This window comes from Triturus cristatus, chromosome 9 (assembly GCF_964204655.1).
Source record: "Triturus cristatus chromosome 9, aTriCri1.1, whole genome shotgun sequence".
NCBI classification, from domain to species: Eukaryota; Metazoa; Chordata; class Amphibia; order Caudata; family Salamandridae; genus Triturus; species Triturus cristatus.
In genome coordinates this window covers 136,808,001-136,832,522 of record NC_140592.1, presented here as the reverse complement: position 1 = coordinate 136,832,522, position 24,522 = coordinate 136,808,001, and the positions used below count along the sequence as shown (strand labels likewise).

The following is a 24,522-nucleotide window of genomic DNA, read 5'->3' as shown; positions in this document are numbered from 1 at the left end:
CTAGCTGTCAAAAGGCATTTGATGACCTCAAGCAGGCAATGTGCACTGCCCCATCTTGCAGAGTCCAGATTACAAAAAGGAGTTCATTGTTCAAACAGATGCTTCACGGCTGGGTGTGGGAGCTGTACTGTCTCAACTTAATGATGAAGGTCAAGACCAGCCAGTAGCTTTCATAAGCAGAAGGCTGGCCCCTAGAGAGAAACGTTGGTCAGCTATAGAGAGGGAGGCCTTTGCTGTGGTGTGGGCCCCTGAAGAAGCTGAGGCCATACTTGTTTGGCACTCACTTCATTGTTCAGACTGACCACAAGCCCCTCCTATGGCTCAAACAGATGAAAGGTGAAAATCCTGAACTGCTCAGGTGGTCCATTTCCCTACAGGGGATGGACTATACAGTGGAACATAGACCTGGGACCAAACATTCCAATGCAGATGAACTCTCAAGGTATTTCCACTTAGAACATGAAGACTCAACTGGTCAAGGTTAGTGTAATGTTCCTGCGTTTTGGGGGGGGGGGGGGGGTTGTGTAGGAGAGTAGGATCTGCACTTATGTTACCCCCACTTTTTTTCTGATGTATACACTGGTTTCTGGCTATAGTCTGGCTGGGTCCCTGCTAATCAGGGCCCCAGTCTCTCTCTTCTCTCTAAACGACTTGGTGTGCATATTAGATGCACTAGTGATTGGATACTGTGGTACCTAATGAGCCCCTAGTATATGGTACCTTAGGTACCTAGGGCATAGGCACTTCACAGGCCTACCAGGGGCTGCAGCATGTATTATGCCACCCCTGGGAAGCGGACTCAATCTGACACCTCAGGTCTGCTACTGCAGCCTGTGTGAGGTAGTGTTAGCACTCCTCACAGAGATATAGGTTTCTATATCTCACAATACACACACATATAAACCTATCAGCCACCCCTATGGTAGGCCCTATCAATCCTGAGGGCAGGGTGCTTGGTTTACAATGAGAGGGGGTGCCTCTGCCTGAGCAGGGCCCCTCTGCAGCTACCAGAGTCTATTCTCTATGGCTGTTTGTGGATGCGGTTAAACCATATACTCTTAAGTGCATTAAAATGCTATCTTTGGAATGGGAGCATGATCCCACCCTTCTAGAGGGGACGACATGTAAAACGATAGAAATCCTATAGAGCCCTGGCATCACAAAATGGATGCCACCAGCACAGACACTGGGCTGCCCTCCTGCTGCTGACTGAAACTCGCAGTGGAGGAAGCCCAACAAAAGGCATCCTGTCACAGGGAGGTGTCACCACCTTCCAGACAGGATTTAGTGTATTGGGGCTGGGTGGGTGCACTCCTAGAGTGCTTTGAAGTCCTGCACTGGGGAAGCAGTAGGCTCCTCTGTGCATATGCCAGCTCAAACCACTTCAGGGGCTACCTGTCCCTACTCTGGCGCGAAACTGGACAAAGGGAAGTGGTTGTAACCACCCCCTCCCTTGACCCTCCTAGAGGAGTGGTCATAGAGCTAGTCCCTCCCCTATCTTCACTATAAGATAGCAAACTTTGCCATTGCAAATCAGATAACCCTGGATGACGTTCTACAAAGAAGAATCCTGGCCCTTCGACGTTCCACTACCTTTGAAAGACAGAAGAATCTCCCTTGGAGTCAAGGAGTGACTCCCCTGCTTGGCAGGCACCAAAAACCTTAATCAACGGTTGCAAACTTTCCTGCTCCCGCCGGAGTTCGAAGTCCCTGCTGCCCCGGAAGTGGATTTCCTGACTTCTCGACGGCCATTGTGAGTCCCCAGCAAAGCTGTGGCGAGTGGACCCCACGAGTGACCGGGGACCGTGCACTATTGTCGAGTGCAAACCCTTCACGACGTTCCACGAACTTGTGCATTGGACCATTTGTGGCTCAAGCCTCCAGCAGGTTTTGCATCAAAAATCAGAGGCCTGCCCCGTCCCGAGTGACCGTGGGCTCGTGTGAAGCATTTCCTGAAGAGGCGTCTTCGCGATCACTTGCCCGTTGGCTAATGGGTCCCCCGAAGACTTTGTTATAGACTAAAAGGATTCCCCTGGTTGCTCCAGGCCTGCCTTCCCTCCCCCACGCTGGGTGAGTCCCTCAGACCTTGCTGGTCTGCATCATCGACCTTCTTCAGTTCACACAAAACTTGCAGTTGCCAAGGCTTGTTGGCTCCAATCCGGTTGCCGACACCGCAGTCAGCTGCAGACGTCGTGGGACACTCCGAATCCAGCTGCTGGTCATCGTCGATCCCTCCTGGACCTCGTGAGCGACGAGTCAAAACACCATCGACGACCTGAAATCACCCGACATCTGTGGCCATCCATCTTCCTGGCCACCGGTCACTGGCAAGTGACTTTGAACACTGTCCCTTCAATTTTTAGGTCTTCTGCATCTTGAATCCACCCTTGGATTCCACCGGACACTTCTTCAGTCGACGCAAGCAGCAAGTCTTCTTTGGTCTCCATAGAAAACAGTGACGCGACCCGACACCAAAAGACACCTATGCACCCGGCTTCCCTGGGTGAGGTAACTCGTGCACTTCGGTGCCCTAGTGTGTGTTGGCCCTCGAAGAACTTACCTTGTAAGTGGCTTGCTTGTAGACTTCCTCGAAGTACCCTAGAACTTTAAAAATCAAACCGCGACTTGAACCATTGTAATCAATAGGGAACCCGCGGCTGTGTTCACACACTGCACGCGTCTCCCGTGGGCCTGTTACTTACCTGCTAACACTGCAGTAGTGAAGCCCCAGCGATTCCCAAGGCCTTGTCATTTTGCAAGTTGACATTCTTACACCATTTTTTTAGTATATGGTCTGGTACGCTCCTAGGGCTCCAGCCATATTTGTGCTTAATTTATTGTGAAACGTTGACATTTGAATGTGTATCTGGCTTCTAATCTCATAAAGAGATTAGTAGAGTGTGTCTAGTAATAAATACATATATATTTGATATATATACCTGTGTGGTGTCCTTTCATTTGGTAATTCAACAGATTATAAGGTAAAACAAGCTGCTTTACATTCCTCTGAGACTTAGCCTGGAGGCTGCTCTCCACAGCTACCACTAGGATAGCTTTCTTTAAAAGGTTGTCTTAAACCTATCTACCATAAGAGTCGAATTGGACTGGTGCAAGGTGGCCACTATAATTGGTGCCCAGCATATGCCAGGCCAACTTCTCACAGATTTGTATAATCAACTGTTAAAAGACAAGCAGCCTATTACTAACAAATATGGTAGGAAGCACAGAGAAGGAACAAAGGGCAAATTTGTATTGTGCCAGTCTCTTTCTAAGACTTGCTGGAAATTAACGGGAAATAGTGGTCTGAAATGTGGATATTATTCTGGGAGCCCAAATTAATACCGTTATTTCCCTTCCACATTTGCCGTTATATTGTTTTCCCTGATGACTGTTCACCTTATAGAGAGAGAGAGTGTTTGTGTAAATGCTTGGTTCCCTAAGTGCTATGTTTAAGGTTGGTAATGAGTACATGCTCTATGAATGAAAACTGTAGTAAACTTAGCGCATCATCCGCTGTTCTGTTATATTGTAGGCCATGTGTTGGGGGCGCATAAGGCTGGTGCAGGAGTAGACTTTTTTTAAAAATAAATCTTATTACTTTTACACAGTTAGGATAATCAACAAAACAAAAATAGCAAAAATGCCTTTCCATTGTCAGTCCAACAAACACAACATTTATGATCATTATTACACTTTTGAAGAAATACGACATTTACAAAGCAATTCTCTCCTTACATACAAGTACGCGCCTGCGGAGCACTAGGTTGTAATCTTACACCTTCCACTCTTGCAGCTTGATTCCATCCAAATACAGAGGATCTCTTTCAATGATGTGGCTCCTCATGTTACAGTGAAAGTCTATTGAGCCGTGGTCTAGCATGGACCGCACCACTTGCCTTATATCCAGTCCACTCTTGCTAATTAGTATGCTTTATTTAATATTATTTTTCAGCTGTCACAATTTGTCTATCTCTTGTTTTTTGTGTGACACATTTGGTTCTATACTAGCTTAACCATGGCATTGCAATGTTTATTTTTGCCAATACCAACCTCAGTTGAATAAAGTGAGGGCACTTGGGTTAATCAGTCTAGTCATCAGATCGCAAGTGCCCTTCAGCCACTGCACTACATATTGAGCTGACTCATAATGTAGCATTGTTTTAAATGTGATAGCTCCATCCCTCCTTCATCAAGTGGGGTTGGCAATGTTTGTGCCACTTTACCATTCCATAGGAATCTCAATAACACATGAATTTGCTTTTGTATATCGAACCATGGATCATCAAAAGAATTTTCCAAGCCATATAGCAGCAGTACCGTCCTTTTACATGTCACTGTTCTGCCTGTGAGAGACATCGGGAGAGACAGCCAGAATCTTATTGAAGTCTTCAAGATATTAACAGTCTGCACTGGCGTGTATACCCTGATATCAAAAAGGGTTACTGCTCACCCTTGTATGCAAATGATGTAAAACAACTATGGCAGTTAGTGAAGTGGAGTAGGGAACTGATTAAGCGCAGCTCACCCATAATTTAGACAACATGCCATAGCCTCATAAAGTTTCTAGCATATATATGGAAATGTATCACATGGATTTTTCGTATAAAAATAATACAACAGAGGTGTATAGAGACACTATAGGTCTTGTGTCCAATCGTCACCCCTCTGTCTGTCTTCAGCCCTTCAGCAGCTGCACCAGCGATCCACGTACTAATTGCGAAGATCAGAGGAGACCAGGACACAATTGTCTTGTGTGTCTCTGAATATTCCATTTAGTTGATTCAAAAGTGTTAGTCTCAACACTTGCTGATAAACTTGTGTATAACAATGTAACCCAATTAATGTATCCTTGTTCCAGTACCCTGGATAGGGTTTCAAGCATACATTTCCATTTAACCATGTCAAATGCTATTTGAGCATCTAAACTGGCTACAGCAGGTGAGGTTTTTGTACACTTTTTACATAAGAAGCAGAAATAGTCACCTAATATTAGTTTCTCTGTAATGTTTGATCTCCGTGTACTATTAGGTGCAATACTCGTGCTATTCTGACAGCTAATGTCTTTCCTAATAGCTTATTGTCTGTTTTCAACAATGATAGTTGGTGATAAGATTCACAATATGAGTGGTCTTTACCTGATTTGAGTAGGAACTTCACAGTTGCTTCCCTAATTGGTGGGGAAGCACGAGTTTCTGTAGTGTTTCAGTGCCAGTAATTTGAGTACCAATTTGTTAGTATATGCTTTGGAAAGATTAGTGGTCAAATTGATACTCTCTGAGGTCTTCTTTGAGCTTATACTTGTTATAGTCAATGTAGCTTATACTTTTCATAGTATGTCTAGTGTCCTCAGTAGTGGTTTGTTCCTCCAGCATTTCTTTCTATTCTAATGGTAATGTGGGTAGGTTCGCTTCATTTAGTTTATTATATCTGAGGTGGGTGATTCCTGATTTATTTCAGTATAATACTTTAGTTTATGACCTAGCCCTTCTTGTATGTAATCTACTGTCAACAGCCATTTAAAGAACTTTAAAAAAAAATGTATTACCTTTCTCCCAGTTCACCAGCCAAGCCAGCTTTCTCCTCACCTTGTCCCGTTCTTCGTGTTTTGCTGTGTATCTTCTGTGGTCACGTTTACTTAGTTGGTCTATCACTTCTAACTAATGCAGTTTCTTCCATTTTTGCCCTTCGGGCCTGTTCACGTCTTTGGATGCTTCTCTTTAGATATTTATCAGTTCTTTGTAAGGTTTGATTATGTTAGTAAAATCTTTCCTGACATCATCTGTCATACCTAGTCATTTCTGCGTTTAAAAAGTTTTATTTATTAGTTTTTATTTATTAAAAAAACGGAGAAATCATTCAATAGTCTTTGTGGCTCATACCTTGTCCAGCACATACATACATTTTTCCTTAACTTGTCACCAACCAGAACCAACCTTTCAACAAATGAGACTCTGTGCGAGCATTTTTAGATCACATTTTGCCCCAGTAGTGCAAACGAATCACATTGGACCTTTTCCTGCACCCAGTTTCCTGTATAGTTTCTTTCCCCTGGGTGCCGACATTGTCTGTCAATGGGCGCCAATAGGGTGTTTCGATTTTTTTCAAACATTTCTGATATGTGCTGCAGTGTTGCAGCAGTAGATATTAGTTATTTTCATGGATGAAGAGGGTACATCAGTTGTACTACCACGGTTTTACATTCTTGACCTTGTTAGTTTTAAAGGTGGCCTATCATTCTTGGCTGTTGAAGTTGTTACGGAAAGCATAGTTAAGGCCCAGAACAGCCTACTACCAAATGTGTATGCCTAGGACCTAAACATAGAAAATTACTATAATATGAATAAAGGTAAAGGTGGAGAAAAAATGGCATATTTGTCAAAAGTAAGGAGAGCAAACCTGCGCCTGATTCAAAATTTGGTGGGTGGGCCAGGATATTGTTGTGGCAGTGGAAGCACCGACTCAACCACCTTCTTAAGGGCGATTATTCTGAAATTAAAATATGTTCGCTGTCTGTGTTAAGTCTCACAATACAAAAATGAGGGCAGTATAGGTATGATGCGCTTCTGTTGCTTCAGTAGCCTTACAGTGGTTGTCAATAAATTGATGTTTAAATGTATTTAAACGTACATGTACATATTAGAGATTAATCAATGAAATATAATGAATATAATTATTGTAATTACATGTAATATTAAATTAATACTAACAATGCAATTAATTTTAAGATAAATTAAGGTGAACAGACATTCATAGGAACTCTTTCTATTGAGTTGCATATATTTTCTAGATTTCCAACACTTCTAAATTTTTTTAGATCTGATGCCGACAGAATAATTTGTCAAGCGGCTAGTGTAGGTCTGTATTTCCATTACAATACTAATTCCATGGTATTCAAGTCCCTGTGTAATACTTAGAAGTGTTTTAATATAAGATAATAAAGAAATTATCAGCTCAGTTTGCCCCTGATCAATTATATATTCATGAGGGTATATGGATGTTTTAGATAACTAAAGAACATTTCACATACCCCTAAAATTTCCATTCTAAACCGTTGCACTCCCACATGACCAATATTTCAGTCATTTATTTTTCTTTACAGCTTCTTTATACAACCGTACTGGTTGTCTGTTATGCCACTTATTTTGGGAAGTTTATTGGATCCCCTGAAGCAAAAAATAAATGCTTTCCAGTAACAAGAATGATTGATCTACTGCCCTCTGTGAAAAAGAACCAGGTAACTAGCCTTGTAGCTGTAAAAGTATTTTGATGAATTATGTTGATGAGTATGAAGAATTTATTGAATTTAAGCGACCATATAATGTCTAAGGCCTGATTTACAAAATGTTGTAAATCTATACTTGCGGGTTTATTGTGTCACATGGTTGCTGATATTTGATTTTCTGATACTCACAGTTTTTCATTGTTAATCCTGTAAGCTCGCCCAGACACAGCTTTCAAGGCGTGCTTCTGGACATGTTTTGTGAATTCTTGGATTTGTCCTGCAGTGGTATTTCTGCTGATGTAATTGTACCAGGTGACCAATTATGTCTACTGAAAGATGAGTGCCTTTATGCAGTGGCACACTTAAAGACAAAAATATGCAAGGGAAAAATTATTTTTCTCCATTGGAAACCCCTTCCCAGCATCAATGGGATTTCCTCTGCTCTTGACAGTAGTTAAATTGTGAGTCGGAATGGGCCTTAAAGGAGTTATGAATATCCACCAACTCCTATGTCTATTCAAACCTTGGATCAATAAACTCATTTTTCTTCATTTGCTTTATTTGGAGACTGTATGCATTGAAAGTTTAAGTTACCCAAAAGACTAATGTAGTACGACGCCATGCCTTTGACTACCTATTCCCTAATGCTTGCCTGGCATTTATTCCCACATAATATATATCATTCATGAGGCAGCAGTGCTCTGGAAGGAAAGAACTTTCAATGGCAAGGTCCTTGTTGTGTACTGATTACAGATAAAAATTCAGCCAAATTTGTGAGTGTAAGTCAATTTGTGAATCTGGCTGTTGGTATGTAATGTGTTGGTCATCATGGTAACAAAGTGTTTATGTGTTATTTCTAGTACTGAACACATTGGCTTAGGTTCCATTTTTCTGTTTTTTAGAACTGTAAGTCATGAAATCTTTGGAATGATATATATCAGTCAGCAATCTTCTCTTTGTTTCTCATTTGGATGATTAGGCTTACAAAAGAACTTTTAATATTCTGGAATGTTCTCTCAAACAGACAGGAATTTATATCTGTGTTATGAACTTGTTTTTGCTGGGCAGACTTGATTATGTCTGAGCTGCTAAAACATGGATGTTCTGTTCTAAGAACAAGTTATTTGTCACTGTGTGGTAGCAATAGTAAATTGTATGTTGCCTAGAAAAGGTGAGACACCCCATGCTTATATCACATACGTGAAACACCTAAAATGTTATATTTTCTGAAAAATCATAACCACCAAAAGATGCACAGTGGACATCCTCTCCCAGGTACCAGATAAACAATTCCCAGTAAAGCTTTGTGACAGAAAGCACTTGAGTATTTTTATTAAAAAGTGTACCTTAGTACTTCTCCATTATTATTAACGATTACACGTTGTTTCACAGTTTTATAGGTCTCCTAAATGTAAAATGTTATCGATTGAATGTTATTGTCCTCTATTTCAGGCTTTTGTTAACTGGACACAAGCAAAGCTGACCTGGAGCTTTTTCAAACAGTCTTTCCTGAAACAAATATTGACAGAGGGTGAGAATGTCTATGTGTATGTTATGCAAGTGAAAAATTGTTGGACTGGATTCTGGCCCAAAGTTACTACCAGTGGCAGTGTTTAATTGAAGCTATCACTTTTTTCCCCTCTGTGTGACACCCTTAGTGGGATAGGTATGTCTACATGTGAGTGATGAGGCCAAAATCGGGCTGAAAATGGTCTGTGGTTGCTTGTGTTCCCCTTTATAGGGCAGCTAGCTTGGCAGTTTGGGCTTGACTATTCATATTGGAGCAGAACCAAGGCTCTGTCAAGTCTGTGGCAACTGCCTGTTTGAAGTGGGCAAAAACATTAAACTGGCTTGTGACCCAGAGTAATTATCAGTTCCTGAGATTAATTCTGGCAATCCGCCTATCACCTTTTACCCCTCATGTTTATGTTATGGCTTCCCTATAATTTCTCCTTTATTTAGCATGTGACATTCAGCTTCTGTTTTTCCACTCTTTCTTAAATTGTTCTTTCTTAGTTGTACCTTGTTAGATGTCTGACCATATGAACATTAGCTCTCTGGGATGCAGTGGTATGGAGCCACCAGAGGAAGATTTGTGTATTCACCAAAGAGTATCCCTACCTAACCAGAGGGTTGAAGGATAATATAACAAGGCAAAAGTGAACAAGATATCCTCCTATATTTTCACAAGCTAATGTGGTTCTTAATCTCCAATGACACAAAATATGTGTCCAATATATGACTAATCATTTGTTACACAATGTATTTGAATGATAATTCACACTCCAATGTTAGTTACTTGTTTTAACACAAAATGTCCATTTGATCCATTTTTACATTGTAACCCCCCCCCCCCCCCCCCCCACCCAAGAAAATGATTTCTTGACCCACTCAATTATTGTCCAACTGTGTAAAGGTCAAGACTCATCCGGGTGAGGCTGAATCACCTTGCAAAACTGCTTTTCGGCTGTTCCACATTAATTCACTCCTTCTTCACAGTCCAATTAACTATTGACCTGATGAAGTCCTCTCCTTAGGATAATGCTGTTTTAGGATTATCCCTTGTGCTTCCATTGCCGTAATTAAATCCTGTGTAGTGTTTGCATTAGTATACATATAAAAGTGATTGCTTAAGTAAGCCACTACATAGTTCAAACTACATATTTTAAGCCTATTGTATAGTTACATCAAACAACACTCCTGCTTCTCACCTCTCCTTCATTGGGCCATAACCTACAAGTGTATGGCTCAGTAACCATCAAAATGTCCTCTATGTTGATGATCCCATTTCAGGACTAGGGAATTGCCCTTCACAACTTTTACTACACGCAGACCCTTGATTCTAATTTATTCAGTGGCTCATTATCTTAGCTACATAAAGTTACTCTAATGATATTTATTAATATGGTGTATATTATACTTAGTTTAATGGGTTCTCTATTTCATTACTCCATTCGGTATATTTCAGGGTTACACACACTAAATGGTTGACCCAATGGCACCTAGTACCACTGTCATTGACATCTAGTACCACTGATCACAGATCCCAGGTGCTGCTCTCTTTCTACTGAATCTATATGGGGAATGTACTCTGCTCGCATGCACATAGATTTATGTTGCCCTATCAACTGTTTAACACATTTCTTATAAATACTATTTTGATATAGATGCTCAATAGACCCGTGGTAGAAAAAAGGCAAGAAGGTGAAAACTATATATAAAATACTTCACAACTGAGAGTCCTATATCAATAACTAAGACTATGCTTATTGTGTCTTTAATTGTGAATCAAGTATATTTTCATTTGAACAGAGCTTTCTTATTTTGATTGACAATTTATTGCATAAATAGATTCCTTCAATAAAGTGTACTTTTGATTGAGACTTCCTCACATGGGTACCAGGTAGCACAAAGCAAATAATAAAGAGGTGCAGGAGGTAGCTGATCTGATATTCATAATAATGCTTCTAAAGCTCTTTAAAGCTCTTCTTAAAGATAAACCGCTTTATTTTTTCTTTATCTTTCATGTATAGGTGAACGATATGTTATGACATTTTTGAATGTCCTGAATTTTGGAGACCAAGGTAATTTAAACATAATTTTAAACACTCTAGTTGAGCTGAGCATACACAGTGTTGATGTAACATTTAATGTACTTAATGTGACTTATATTGTAATGCCTCGCTACAGTAGTTAAGATGAATACATGTCAGCCTATAAAATAAGAATTTTTATGTTAATCTGAATTTAGGCAAGTGTATTTATAATTAGAGATATACTGAATTGTGTGTCCTTGTTTGATTTAAGTGCGTATTTAGTTTTTAAATGTGCACATTGGATAGCTTTCAGGATACAGTGTATGTGCTGTTATAATACGATATTATATGCATTATTTTTATCTAGAATAATTAAATATGTTGTATTTAATTTCACACTTTAGAAACCAGTGTACATGAAAGTAACCTGTTGCAGTGACTTCGATTGTGAGGTGGCAATATTCCTGAGAAACTCACGTATCACTAGGTAGCAGACCTGTGCTAAAGTACTATTTTATATAATAATAGGGAATTGTTCAAAATGAAGCCCTCCCCATATCACACGCTGCTTAAGGGGACTTCTTACAACACGAGAAAAACTGCATTGATTTTCCAAGTAGTATAAACATTCAAGTAAAAGGCAATTTGAATTATATTCCTCTTAAGAAGCAAGTGATGATTATTGAGGTAAATGTAAGTCAAAGATGAGTTTCTAACACTTTTCTGAAAGAGAGAAGACTATGTTGAGTTCTTAGATAGGAAAGCATGGAGTTCATATTTTTTTATCTATTATTTATGTGTACTGAAAGGAGACCGCTTTCTGTAACATGATAGCTTCATAGATCTACAAAGATCTGATTACCTGTCCAAGTGAAAGTTCGGTCGAGGTGGGAACGGGTGTCTTAAATTTGATTGTTGTGTAGTCTCCACAAATCAGTAAAACCGCATGTTTGCAGACAACATACATTTAGGCTGGTGCCAGACTGATTCCAAACCCCCTGCTGGATATGTTGTCCATTGGACCAGCGAGCTCACAGTGTCAGCATTACCCCCTAAACCTGGACAGGGAGCAAACAGTTCTGGCACCTACTGAACATAACAACTCTGTTCCCTTAGGAACCGTGATGACAGACCTAGAACGTTTTGCTTAGTTGCTCGTGCCCTCTTTCGCCAAGAAAAGTACACAAAGGGACGTGTTTCAATATTTATTGAACCGTAGTGATTCTTGTATAGAAAATATGTGCTGCAGTGATTAACAGACGTAGCAGATAAAAGTTATAAGAAGTGTCAAAACAGTGAATAAAACAAAGAGTTACACCATTTTGTTGAGACAACTTGTATATGCATACATATATAGTATTATAACAATCTAGCATGCTCCTGAAAAGTAACCCTAAGGTGTGAGCATATAGTCTGCCAATAAACCCCCTTCTGGTTGATCTAACCCTTTTTACCTGGTGGGGACCGTCATGGTCACTGATTGGACAACACTCACAGAGATGTCAAGTCAGCTGCTAGGAGAAAGCTTCAGCATGCATGGACCCCTCAAAGTCAGCAGAAGCCTCTCCTCTGATTGTATTTGAAAACAAAAGGATATATATAGAAAATGACATCCTTGCCTCGGGCCGCGTTTGTGATCAGGCTGCCTATTGTTTGTATTCCACAGATAGCTGCGTCGCTATACGGGCATTAACAGACACATTTGTATCATGTACATGAAGGCCTTGCATAAAATGCCAAGGCAGTATGTTAATGTTCTCACAAACTTCTTTGTGCCAGCAAGGTCGGTGTTTTTTAAAAACGAACCCAAGTGTCTCCTGAATGCAATTGTGTGTCGAAAATCATTGCGACAAAGTGAAGGCAACTGAAGGAAAAAAACGTGTATATGGAAAGGCACTCTTTCCAACCGGGCTTATCCCAGACACATGAAATATTATATATTTTACTGCCAATTATTGATGTAAGATTTTTGTTGGATAGCAGTAAACACAACCCCTACATTATGTTGAACGTAACCAAAGTCTAAATGGATTGGATGTTTTCATTTAAATTCTGTAAATAATTCTGAAGGCATCCTGCTTTAAAATTACAAAGTTTTAATTAAGAATGAAAATGAGTATCTTGATCCTCATAAATATCTCCTATTTTCTAAGGTGTGTAGTAGCGCTCTGAATATCACTTTGGACAGCCCATATAGAGAAAATTTAAACAATCAGTATTAAACCATGAGCAAGCTATTATGTCCACACTTGATTCTGTAACATACGACAAAAATCAGAATACATTTGCAATGCCTATAAACAACATTGCCTTCTACATTTTCTGCATGGAGAAATTTTAAAACGTTGAATGACAATCTGTACTATTGCTAAACTTCCTAAAAAAGAAAACCTTAATTTAACTAGAATTGAAAAGGTCGACACAGGTGATCTTTGAGTCCAGTTTATAAAAAGTTGATAATACCACACTTGGCACATTTAAAGCAGATTCAGATAGCGCGACTCAGTTCAAAATAAAAACGTTTCACTGAGAACACACTTCACAAAAATTAAATAATAATATTCTAAGCGTAGTGAAAAAATTCTAACTGTCCATTGGATGATCACCTATTTTTAATGTATATATCCAATGTCTATGGGATTCACCAAGAATACTTCTAGTACTCCTAGAAGTCTGCTACTTCAGGAATACTCAAATTCCAAAAAGTTACTTGGGGCATGTTTTAACCTTATGCCATCTTTGGCTTTAGCTCCTTTCGGAGAAAACTAAACAGGCTGGTGAAACTGCATTTTGTTTAATTTCCAAAATTGGTTTCCTCCTAAAATGTAAGAAAAAGTAACAGAAACAAAAAGAAAGCGGGATGCTGGGGAAAAGAAAACAAATAGCACCAGAGCACAAGTAAGGAGAAAAACTGCAAGAGTAATGGGGCGAATAGGAGAAAAGTAGGGACGGGGTATTGCCATAGTTCATTGTTGTAATGTATGGTAGGGTATAGGTGCAAGGGTATTGGTAGGTGTGGACGGACTAGGGCAGCAGTGGGACATACTTTAGTAAAGACAGGGGATGCACTAAGGTATATGCAGGTACTGATGTGCTAGAATATGTGCAGGGGCAGACCATCGGACCAAAGAAAAACCATAGTTGAAATTTGAACAGATTAATGTACAAAGATGAATAAAGGAAGGAAGGGAGATGTGCAGATGTACCCCCTAATAAATAATACAAGGTGGAAGATGGTCATATTCGACTGCAAAAGGGAAATACGGTGTCTATGTTTTCCAGGAAAAACAGAGCTGCAGGGAATATGCTCACAAATGGCATTCACAAAGATGGATTCAAATTCCGTAGAATTGCAATAATTTGGAAATATTCTCAGAAAGAGGTTCTAGATAAACGTTCCAAAACATGCTTTCTTTGTTAAGGTCTACTTCGTTGTGGCATTCAACTTGTAAATATGCAATTGAGTGATAGTTTTTAAATTGTGGACAAACCCCTTTTGCTGCACCCCAGTGATATATTAAGATGTTCCATCCACTTTCCCTTTCTGGAAAGGAACTTGCTTCTGACTTTTTCGAGAACATATTTGCAGGCAGTCCTTGGGTGGGCAACTACCTGCAAAATGTGTGTGAATGCACATAAACCTTCACTTTCTTTCATATTCACTGCATACTGAAGAGCTGTCAACCTCCCCCACATCTCCACCCTTAGAATAGGCACTTTTCCCACTCCATCTTCTACACTTGCATTTGCTGAAAACCTACCATTCTGCTAGATTCTCTGCATTCGGAAATTCATTTTTGCATATCATGATTATCTTCCATTAAGATGTAAAAAATGTTTTCGAATATGACGCCCTTCTCTTTGCAATACCAGATCACTATTGGTAACTTTTCTGAGAGGGCTCTGTCCTTCAGGTAAGCTGTTACTCACAAGCCTGCTGTTGTTGCCACTTTCCTCTACAGTAACGCACAGATCACCAGGGTTCTTAACCAATGCCTGATATAGAATGGCTCGTATGAGTATGTGCTGAAGGATTTACAGTCTGCGGACTCCACTCACCGATGACTAATTTAAAAAAAACTCTCTCTCTGAAAAAATAAATATCTGCACCTAGTCAATTTCTGATGTTCATAGAAATATCAAAACATTCCATGAGTACTTCTGGAAATGGCCAACAGACATACATAAATCTCCGAACATTTTCAAGGTAATAAAATACCAGCTGTAAATACGTCTATTTATGACACAGAGAAGCACCTGGTTTGTGTATATTTAGAGGTTTGTAAAAACGTTCTAAGCAACGTGTTGGGATCATTGTGAGGACCATGTATCATCATGAGGACAAATAGTCATTAAGCAAGAACGTTGGAAAAGCCTCAAAAATGCATTTCAGATATAGCAATTTACATCCTTAATGGTGTTTATTTTTGTAGGTGTGTATGATATCGTCAATAACCTTGGTTCCCTGGTAGCCAGGTTTATCTTTATGCCAATTGAGGAAAGCTTCTACGTTTTCTTTGCTAAGGTGCTCGAGAGGGGGAAGAATGCAAAAAATCAGAGACAGGTAATGTTTGTTTATATATCTACATTTGGCGATCCGATCATGTTGGCATCAGCAAATATTGCTTGACAAATGAAACACAAAACCTTATTGTTAGACATATGATATCATTTTCTTTCATGAAACATGAACTTCATAATGATATAATATCCAATTTTAAATTAGGCACGTTTTTCAAGCCAGAATGTCTGAAGTTGTATTTTGTTTTCTAAAAAATACCTTAACTGATATTGGAGTTTACAGGTAAGGTGAATTGGCGGGTCTTTAGTTCTTCCTGAAACTGAGCATGGATTCTGGAGCTAATTGAGATGGAGAATGCATTTGTTTGCTACGTGTTGAACACAGTCCTGTGTAGGTAGACTAAAGGTGTCTCTTGAGTTGGTGTGGCTACATATGGTCATTAAGCGAATGGAAGCATGGTGGTTTATACAGAATTCCTAGACTTGCATATTGTGTTATCTGGAGTTCTAGGAATCAGTATGCTGACAAATATGATCTGGCTAGAAAATAAGATAGCTCCATACAATGAAATCCTATGGTATACAATTTCTTGATTCGTTGGTAGTTCAGTCGTTCCCCGAGTGATTGGGCTAGGTAGTTCCAGAGCTGTATGCCTTGGGCTTTTACACCCTCCATGTGTCCACCACTTCATTTTAAGGGCCGTTAGGTATAGACTGCCTGATATATCGTCTTGACAGTTGTATCTTCTAGACACATTATAGCACCTCTTTCTATTTTTTAGGTCTCTCACATAGTTTCATTTCAGTAGGCCATCCTGTTGATGTTTGTCAAGTGATTTCATTGTTGTAGTGGGGAGACAGTCTTGTGCACATTCAGCTAGTGATTTCACTCTCCTCGCTGCATTTATTTTGAGTTTGTGGAAGGTTGAAGAAGAGGTCAACTTTGAAGATAACTTTCATATTCTTTACTTTTTGCCTTGAGACTAATGTGTTCCCTAGGAGTCAATACAGATGCTAGTATAGTAGCATTTCTATTTGTGAACACCTAAAGCACAGAAACCTCTTCTCAACTAAAAGAGTATGTCGAACATTTTACTAAGCAAAATAATTGGTCATCACTAAATAAAACAAGTATATTTTAACAAATCACTTTATAAATATTGGTAAAAAAAAGATTACCATACACATGGATGGAAAAAACTAAATTATGGAAAGACACTAAACCTTTCCAACTTTCATTCACAAAAATGGCAGGAAATGTAGCCAACTTTCAAGCTCTAACTGTCTGAATTTGGGGATTTGACCCGGTGAATGTACTTTACCTAACAAATTCTTAGTTCCACAAAGGTGATTATTCCAAGTCTGAGGCCTTGAATAAACTAGAAACTCCTCATGAAAAAGCTAAGATTGAGGCTGCATTTGTGTTTGGGCTCAAAGAGGTTTGCACACAATCTTTCAGCATAAGCGCTGATTTGAAAATTTACTTCACTTAAAGGTACTGTTAGCTTAGAAAGTTATAATATTCCTTTCTTCTCCTAAATTACGTGATATTGGCCTGTATGGAGGGCTGTTATTTTTGGTGGACTAGAATGCCCCCTTAGCCTTATTTTTGAGAGGACAGTAATACATATCACTTTGTGTTCAAGGAGGAGTCTAGTAATGATGATAAGAAGCAAACATGTATATGTTATTTGTAAAGATATTATGACTAGCTTATAAAAATAATTAGTTAAGCTGAATAAGTTCCTTTTTTTCGGATTGTGAACAATTAATTAAATGAATTATTCATATTTATTCACTGAAAAAAACAAAAAATTTACTTGCAGAAGGCTTTTTCCATCGACGCACCAAGGGCCTCAGATAAATAAACACCAAATCCATCAGGACCGCCCCAACACTACTCCAATTTGGGAAAGAACTGAAGAGGCACCTCTTTAAAAAATACTACATCACAGTTCATTAACGGTCCACAAACTAGCTACCTCTCCTATCAGTTGTTGACTTTATGCCTGTTTTTCATTGTGTGACGCACTCTGGTGCCTTTTCGCTAGGTTCATGTTATGCTATAAAATACCATATAAATACATATATATATTTGAAAAATACCAATAAAAAATAAGTACTCAAATATATATCAGGGGGACTATGAATTCCTCCGGTTCTCATCCCTTGACCTCCTGCTGCTGGGCTGTATGCCTAAAGAGTGAAACATTCATTTGCCCTTCTCTTGTGATTATACAGTGTTACAGTGAAGGGCAAAGTAAGTCTCAACTAGATTCCTAGTTAAAACTGGTAAACATATTTTGAATAGTTGCCACTACATTTGCAACATTAACTTTTGTTAACCTGTCCAATAATTTGTCCTAAGTTGTGGCTTAGCAGACCACCATGCCCCTTCCTGACATACCTTTTTGAAAGACTTCTTCTTTTAATCTTATCCACTGAATTCCTGCAGGACTATAACAATTCTTACGCAATTTATTCTATGCCACTAATTCGTTTTAACCACCTGTTGTGCAGCTGCTTTTATATGAGGCATAAAAAAAAAGTACTCTACTGATGTGTTGTGTTAAGTGCCTCTGACTTGTTTGTTAGTACTGGTATTTAAAGCAGATGTAAGAGCATCTGTGTTTGTTAACTGTGCTTTTACTGACTGTAACATTGATAAGAGCTATGCAGCGTAGGGAGGAGCATTTGTGTCTAAGAAAGTAAAGCAGATTTCAAGTACTATAGTATATATTTAATTAAGAAACATAAATACATTAGTATGCAATTACTGCTTATTGTCTTTTTGCTTGCCAAAGATAAGTATCTATGAACTACTTTTGTTTATTTTTAGGAACACTTTTTTTTGTCCTGCAGGCTGTCAATATATACTTGCGTTATTTTAACAGCAGCAGAGTTGTGTATATATGTCTTTGTGTGTGTGTATATTGAAAGAGCAAAGGTTAAATTGACATAATTAGGTGAAAATATCTCTTAAAAATACACTTATAAACTCGGATATACACTGACATTTACTGCTTACCTCACATTCCGACACATGACATGTTCAATGATAACATTAATAACATCACTGATGACATCTCAATTTACATCATTGATGACATTATCCACTAATCTTCTTTTCCATTTAGTCTCCAAACCAGTACAGCCTTTGAAATATATGAAAAAGTATTAAATGGTGCAGAATTGGGTAAAGAATAAATTACATAAATATTTAAACAATGTATAAAATAACTATACTATAGCCCACTCCTTTTCCTGAGTAACTAAATATATATATAAATAAATGTGTGCTGACTCAACCCAGGGAAAAGTCTGTAACATACGGAGGCCTTTTTAAAAAAATAAATATATTTTTTTGTCAGCCCTTCAGGACCACAAAGCCAAACAATTTTTTTTTTAATTTTGGCCCAGGAAGAGGGTTTCTCTGGGACCATTCCACACGGGTTAGCGGGTCAGGGTATGCCTATCCTGACCCCATATATCCTTTTAGTAAATTCAGGACAGGGACCAAGTTCCCGAGTCTTGTAATAGTTGCCACAACATTCCTGTTCGTGTTGCAGCCAACCAATCAGAGCACCGCTGTAAAAAAAAGCACGAAAAAAAAAAAGCCCCCTTAGCCAAGCAGAGGGCTTCAACATTTCTAACCAATTGTCAACATATCTATAAATGTTGAATTTTAATTCCTCCAAAACTAATGAACTGATTTACATCAAATCACAAAAACATGCTTTCTGGGTAAAGATCTAGCTTTCTGCCAAATTTGCTGTTATTCTGTTCAGCCATTTTGGCTGTTGCGCTGTCTAAAATTCTTTATGGAAATTGCATGGGAAAAATTGGATTTTGGGACCCACCACTGCCCCATGTTTTCTCAGCCCCACTTGACAGACGACCCCAAAACTTTCCAGGAAAATGGATTAACTTTTTGTCTTATAGAGACTTCACACCGCGGCTTCCTCACCTTAGATTATTCCCCAGGCGTCCGATTGTAATTGCGCACCGATAAGTTAAACACCTCCATCGTGCACAGAGATCAGTTCCTTTCTTTCAATCCCAACAGCGTGTATCCAGGTAGTTACCCTGGCCACTTTTTGACCAACTTTTCTTTCACTTTTCTCAATAGTAAATTTTTTGAGCTTGCTCCCAGTGTGTTAGGGACATGTCCCCTGCAAAACCCTCTGGTTTCAGGCCTTGTGGGGATTGCATTGTAACTTCCAGATGTCAGTCTGCTCCCCACCTGTTTTTTGCTGGTGCCTGGGTCCGGGACACGATCCCAAGGCCTACGCTAAGTGCAAATTCATGCACCCAAAGGTTATTCAAGAGCAGCTGATGATACTCCTAGTGGAGCAGCAGAAGAAGGCTCTCATTTGTTCCCGATCTCGTTCCCATGAGTAATCTCAAGGACGCTCCAGGAGACGTTCCTGCAGACGGTCATCTTTGAGATCAAAGACCTCCTCATTGAAGTCTGTTAAGAGAAGCACAATAAGAAGAAGTTGAAATGGCCTTCAGCTTCCGCTGTTTGACCTCTTACTTCTTGGTCCCTCTCCCGCACTCTAACTGCAGAGCTGGTGTCCGGCCCTGCACCACACTACCCAGAGTTTCCCGGCACGAGGCGACACTTGCCCAGTTACAGGAATTTTACAACAACATGCATGTCCTGTTTGAGACCTTGACTCCTGATGTGAAAAACTGATATGAGGAGCTAGGAGATACCAGTGTGCTAGACACTTACCCAGACATTGTCATGCTGTCCCTTCTTGGCCAGGCTTCAGAGGAATGTGCGTCATTTGTCATGGTGATGTGAAGGGCCCGAAGGTCCTTGACCTTCAGATTTCCGAGGTCAAGCTCAAGTCCAATATCTTGACTGAGGTGCTTCAAGCAGGAGCAGGCGTCCCAGAATCATTGCTGCCCTTTAATAAAGCCCTCACCGATACTGTGCTGGGCACCTGGTCTAAACCCTGCACAGGGGCTCCTGTATTCCACAGGATTGCCCGACAGCATAGTCCCTCCTCAGGGGACTTAGCCTTCCTTTCCCAGCACCCCTCCTAGAGAGCCTGGTGTTCCAGACCTCCACTGCCAAAGTCAACCCTAGTGCATTCCCTACAACAGCGCTGAGTAGGGAATACAAGAAGTGGGATAACTTCGGGAAGTGCATCTTTTCATCCACCAGCCTTGCATTGCGGTCGGTGAACACCTCATTGCTCTTGGGACGAAATTCCAATGTTTTGTGGGATTCAGTCACAGCTGCTTCCTATGCTGCCTGAGGAGGGCAGTGCCATTCTCAACCAGAATTTAGAGAACAGCAGGAATGCGTCTAAGTTCGCCATTCGGTGTGGATTGGACACCACGGCCTCCCTTGGGAGAGCCATGACTCCGACAGTGGCTCTCCGACGCCGTTACGGTCCACTATGTTTTTGGTGGATGTTTAGTCATTCTTGACATTCCCTTTGATGGGAATGGCCTATTCTGTGAGAAGGGTAACACGGCGTTCAAGATCTTTCGTGAGAGCAGGTTCATTGCTCTATCTTTGGGCCTCTCCCTTTCAACCCGGCTGCAACAACAGTCCATTCTTCCCTACCGCAGAGGGGCAATTTTGGCTTCCCCAGTACCAGCCCTACCCAGTATATCAGTTGGCCCAGTGCTTTCAGGGATGGGGCTGCAGAGTCCAACAAAGACACGAGAACCAACCCCAGCAAGCTGTCCAATCCCTCTGCCGCCTGAACACCCAACCCTGGGGCAAAGAAGGGACAGGCTGTTCAAAAGCGCACCATCTCCTGGTGGATCATGCTTTGTATCAAGATTTCCTACGCACTGGCAAAGAAATAACCGCCTGAGGTGCAACGTGCCCTTTCCACCAGGGGGAAAGCGGCCATTACTGTGTTAGAGTGCTGGCTCCCCTCTCTGGACCTCTGTCAGGCAGCCACGTGGGAGGTAAATGGTAAATTTATTATGCTTGATTAATTAAAACCATTGCATACATAGTCATGAAAAACAAACAGGTTGTGTTAGTGCAAAATCTTTTGCAAAACTTTCACTCTAGATTATCTAGCTTTTCCTTAAAATGCGCTAAGCGTTAAAGATGGTCCCAAGCTTAAAACAGTTACTGATTGTGCCTGTTTTTGGCATCGTAGAGCTGTTGAAGATGTTCTCGAAGTTATCTTGATGAACCATCTTGTGGAGCAGAGTTCACAGCCAATGATCTTACGTTTTTCAATCTCAATGTAGTGAGATCTAAAAAATGTGTGAAGCTGCAGTTTAGCTGTACTAAAGTTGGATTGAAGCACAGCATTACCTCCTGTCTACATGACCTGACTCCATGCTGGTTAAAAGATGTTTTTAGTAGAGTACGCCTTATATCCTTTAGTTTGCTGCAAATACATATAATGTGAATAAGGTTTTCCGTGCCACAGGCGACAGGGTCGGTCTCCTCCTCTTCTTTCCCAGGGCGGCAAAAACGGGGTGATTGAGCCGACTCCCAAGCGCAATTTTAAAAATGTTTCTTTTGTCGCCAGCTTAGTTCCTGCCTTGAGGTAGGTTTGTGGTTTAAGGATATCAAAATTGTTTAGCACAGCCCAACGATGGGCTCTCTGTGGTAATGTTTTCTTGTCTTCCATGGCTGATATTAGTCTTGTTGTCTTTGTAACGATCTTTTTAAAGACAGAATAAGCCGTCTGGCAATTTCAAAGTTCTGCCAGGCCTAAGATCTTGATGGATTGCTGGAGATATTTGTTTGCTGGCGATTTTCCAGTGCGAGACAAATCTACCCAGAGGTGGTTATTCAAAGTCCCCTCTTCGGCTGTTCTGATCTTGTGCCAGCATTTAACGTAGGCTCCCCTTCGTTCTATCACCTGGTTTTGAAGCCCAAATTCCAACCTTATTTGAGCTGGAGAGACGTATTTTGGGAGCTGAAAGATCGCTTGGTAGGAGGTCACTATTACACTATCTATAGTTGTTGCATCTATCCCTCTTAATGATTCACTCCTGTAGGTGATTGTGGGCTGTAATTTAGCTTGCAGGCCCTTTAAAAAAGGATCTAGCGTTGGGTCAGGCAGCAGCTTCTTCAGAGGTTTGAGTGCTAGTTAGGTCATAGTTAGCTAGTATATTCTTACCTCATGAGGAGCCTGCTTAGAAATTATGTATTGTAAACATTTTTCAAGATGTTGGCGAAACCTTGGAAGGCTAAGTGGTATTGTACATTTATTGAACAGTATATTTCAGAGAGTTACCTAGGCAGGCAAGAAACCACAACTTAAGTCATCAAGGTTGCATGCAGATTCCAGGTCAGGTGGTATTCGTCTCCCTGACATGCGTCTTTACTATTTTGCTCAACACTGGCTTATCAGTTGGTTCCTGTTACCGATCAGCCATATTGGATGACATGGGAGTGGAATATTATTAAGCCTTCTGTGGGCTTAGATATCTTGTACAAATCTCATTTCTTAGCAGCCCAAGTTTGTCTTCCGAACATAAGAGCTATGTGGGCCGCTTGGAGAGATTTGCACTGGCTCTTGAGAGTGGATAGTACAGCTCATAAGAATGCACCACTTTGGAACAATAAGGGAATCACTGTAGATCAAAAACTACTTAGATGGGCTCTGTATGAAGAACAGAACAGGGAATTAAAACAATGGGGGACCTCCTTGATGGGTCTTCGTTTCGTTAATTTGAGTCATTAAAATCAGAACTTTCTCTTCCCCAGTCACAGCTTTGGAAGTATTGGCAAGGGCGGCATTGCTTTAGAGGTAAACTAGGGTGAGATCCGATTCATCTCTCACCCTCGCCGGTTGTGGACTACCTTCGCCTGTGTGGCTTTTCTAAGAGTGGTGCATCTAATATGTACCAAATACTTAATGGCAATTTATACTAACGTGGAACTTGTTTTGCGGCTAAATCCTATTGGCAGGAGCGGTTAGAAGTTGAATACTCCACAGGGAAACTGGAAGGAAATGATCGCTCACTTAGAGAAGCACATTTAATGTTTGCTTATTTTAAAACTCTGCATAATTGGTATTGATCTCCTTTCAAATTGAACAAAGCTTGTCTAGTTCCCAATGCTGCATGGTGAAGGTGCTCTAGCGCAGCATATGATGTGTACCACCTACTTGGTCATGCCCTGCATTAGATACAGAGTGACATTGTATATGGGAAACACTAAGCCCAACTAGTTTTATTCCTTTTTGAGAAGGGAGGCAAAGTGGCTCTGTTACATGATTTGGATAATACAACTTCCCATTGGTGTAGATGGATGTCAACGGCTCTTATGACGGCCAAGATCTGCATTTTTAGGCATTGGTGTACTGCACTGGTGCCCACGCAGCAAGGGTGGATAGCTGAGTTTTATAGGTTGGCTACATATGAACGCAGAATCTACAGGGTCCAGGATCAAATACATGTGTTTGATGAAGTTTGGGGTCCTTTTTGAGGGTTTGTCATCATTGACTGCTTTTATTTTTTGGCATGGGACTATGGCGTTTACCCATTAAACTAGGATGGTGCACGGAGTGCTTTCTTTTTAGGATTTGAGTCTGGGATGATATGCTTGGGGCTTGTGGTATTATATGTTTGTGGGGAGTATGTTTTAATGGGGGAGAGGGTTACCCTAGGTATTGCTTAAACTGTGCTGGTTCAACGTGATGGCTCTTCTTTTTTTGTTTTTGGTTTGTTTTTGTTTTCTTTCCTTTCTCTGTCTCTCTCTCTTCTTTCTTTCGTATGATCTTATTATTCCTTATTAGGGTCTTATATATTATAGTGTTTATGTTGAAGTGAGGTACATTGTGGGGTACTTTCTATGTTATTACAGTTGTTTTTGTGTATTATAAAAATCACAATAAAGAAATGTAAAAAAAAAAAAGAGCCATTGCTCATATTCTTCCATGTGCCCACTTGAGCTCTTACCCAAAGGTGACCCTACATTTTAATCATGTAGTCGTAATATTTTCAAGATGATAGGTGAAATTATTGTATTTTGAGATTTGTGATGGCTGGGGGGTATTGTACATTCAACTAATAGTACATTGTTATTGTGGAATCTGCTGCTCATTTTGAACCAGTACAGGTTAATTGGATATTGCTGATTTTAATGGTGAGGACCTCTTAAAATGGCGACCATGTTATACTGAGTTTGAAGTCCTCTTTCTATTACCATGTGCTCTCTGATATAAGTCTGTTTTTCACAGGGACATGTATACGAGAGTGAAATGCGTTGCATGAGCTGATGTTCTTTTTTGCAGTAAATCT

General features: G+C 40.2%; 1 protein-coding gene across 1 annotated transcript in view; it reads left to right on the top strand.

The window, feature by feature from the left end:
* RFT1 (RFT1 glycolipid translocator homolog) overlaps positions 1 to 24,522 on the top strand; it is an 83,197-nt gene that overhangs the window by 29,687 nt on the left and 28,988 nt on the right. Inside the window, exons 6-9 of the mRNA XM_085624543.1 lie at positions 7,100 to 7,234; positions 8,675 to 8,753; positions 10,756 to 10,806; positions 15,192 to 15,322. Coding sequence (XP_085480669.1) covers positions 7,100 to 7,234; positions 8,675 to 8,753; positions 10,756 to 10,806; positions 15,192 to 15,322 — 396 coding nt within the window. The remainder of the gene's footprint in view (positions 1 to 7,099; positions 7,235 to 8,674; positions 8,754 to 10,755; positions 10,807 to 15,191; positions 15,323 to 24,522) is intronic.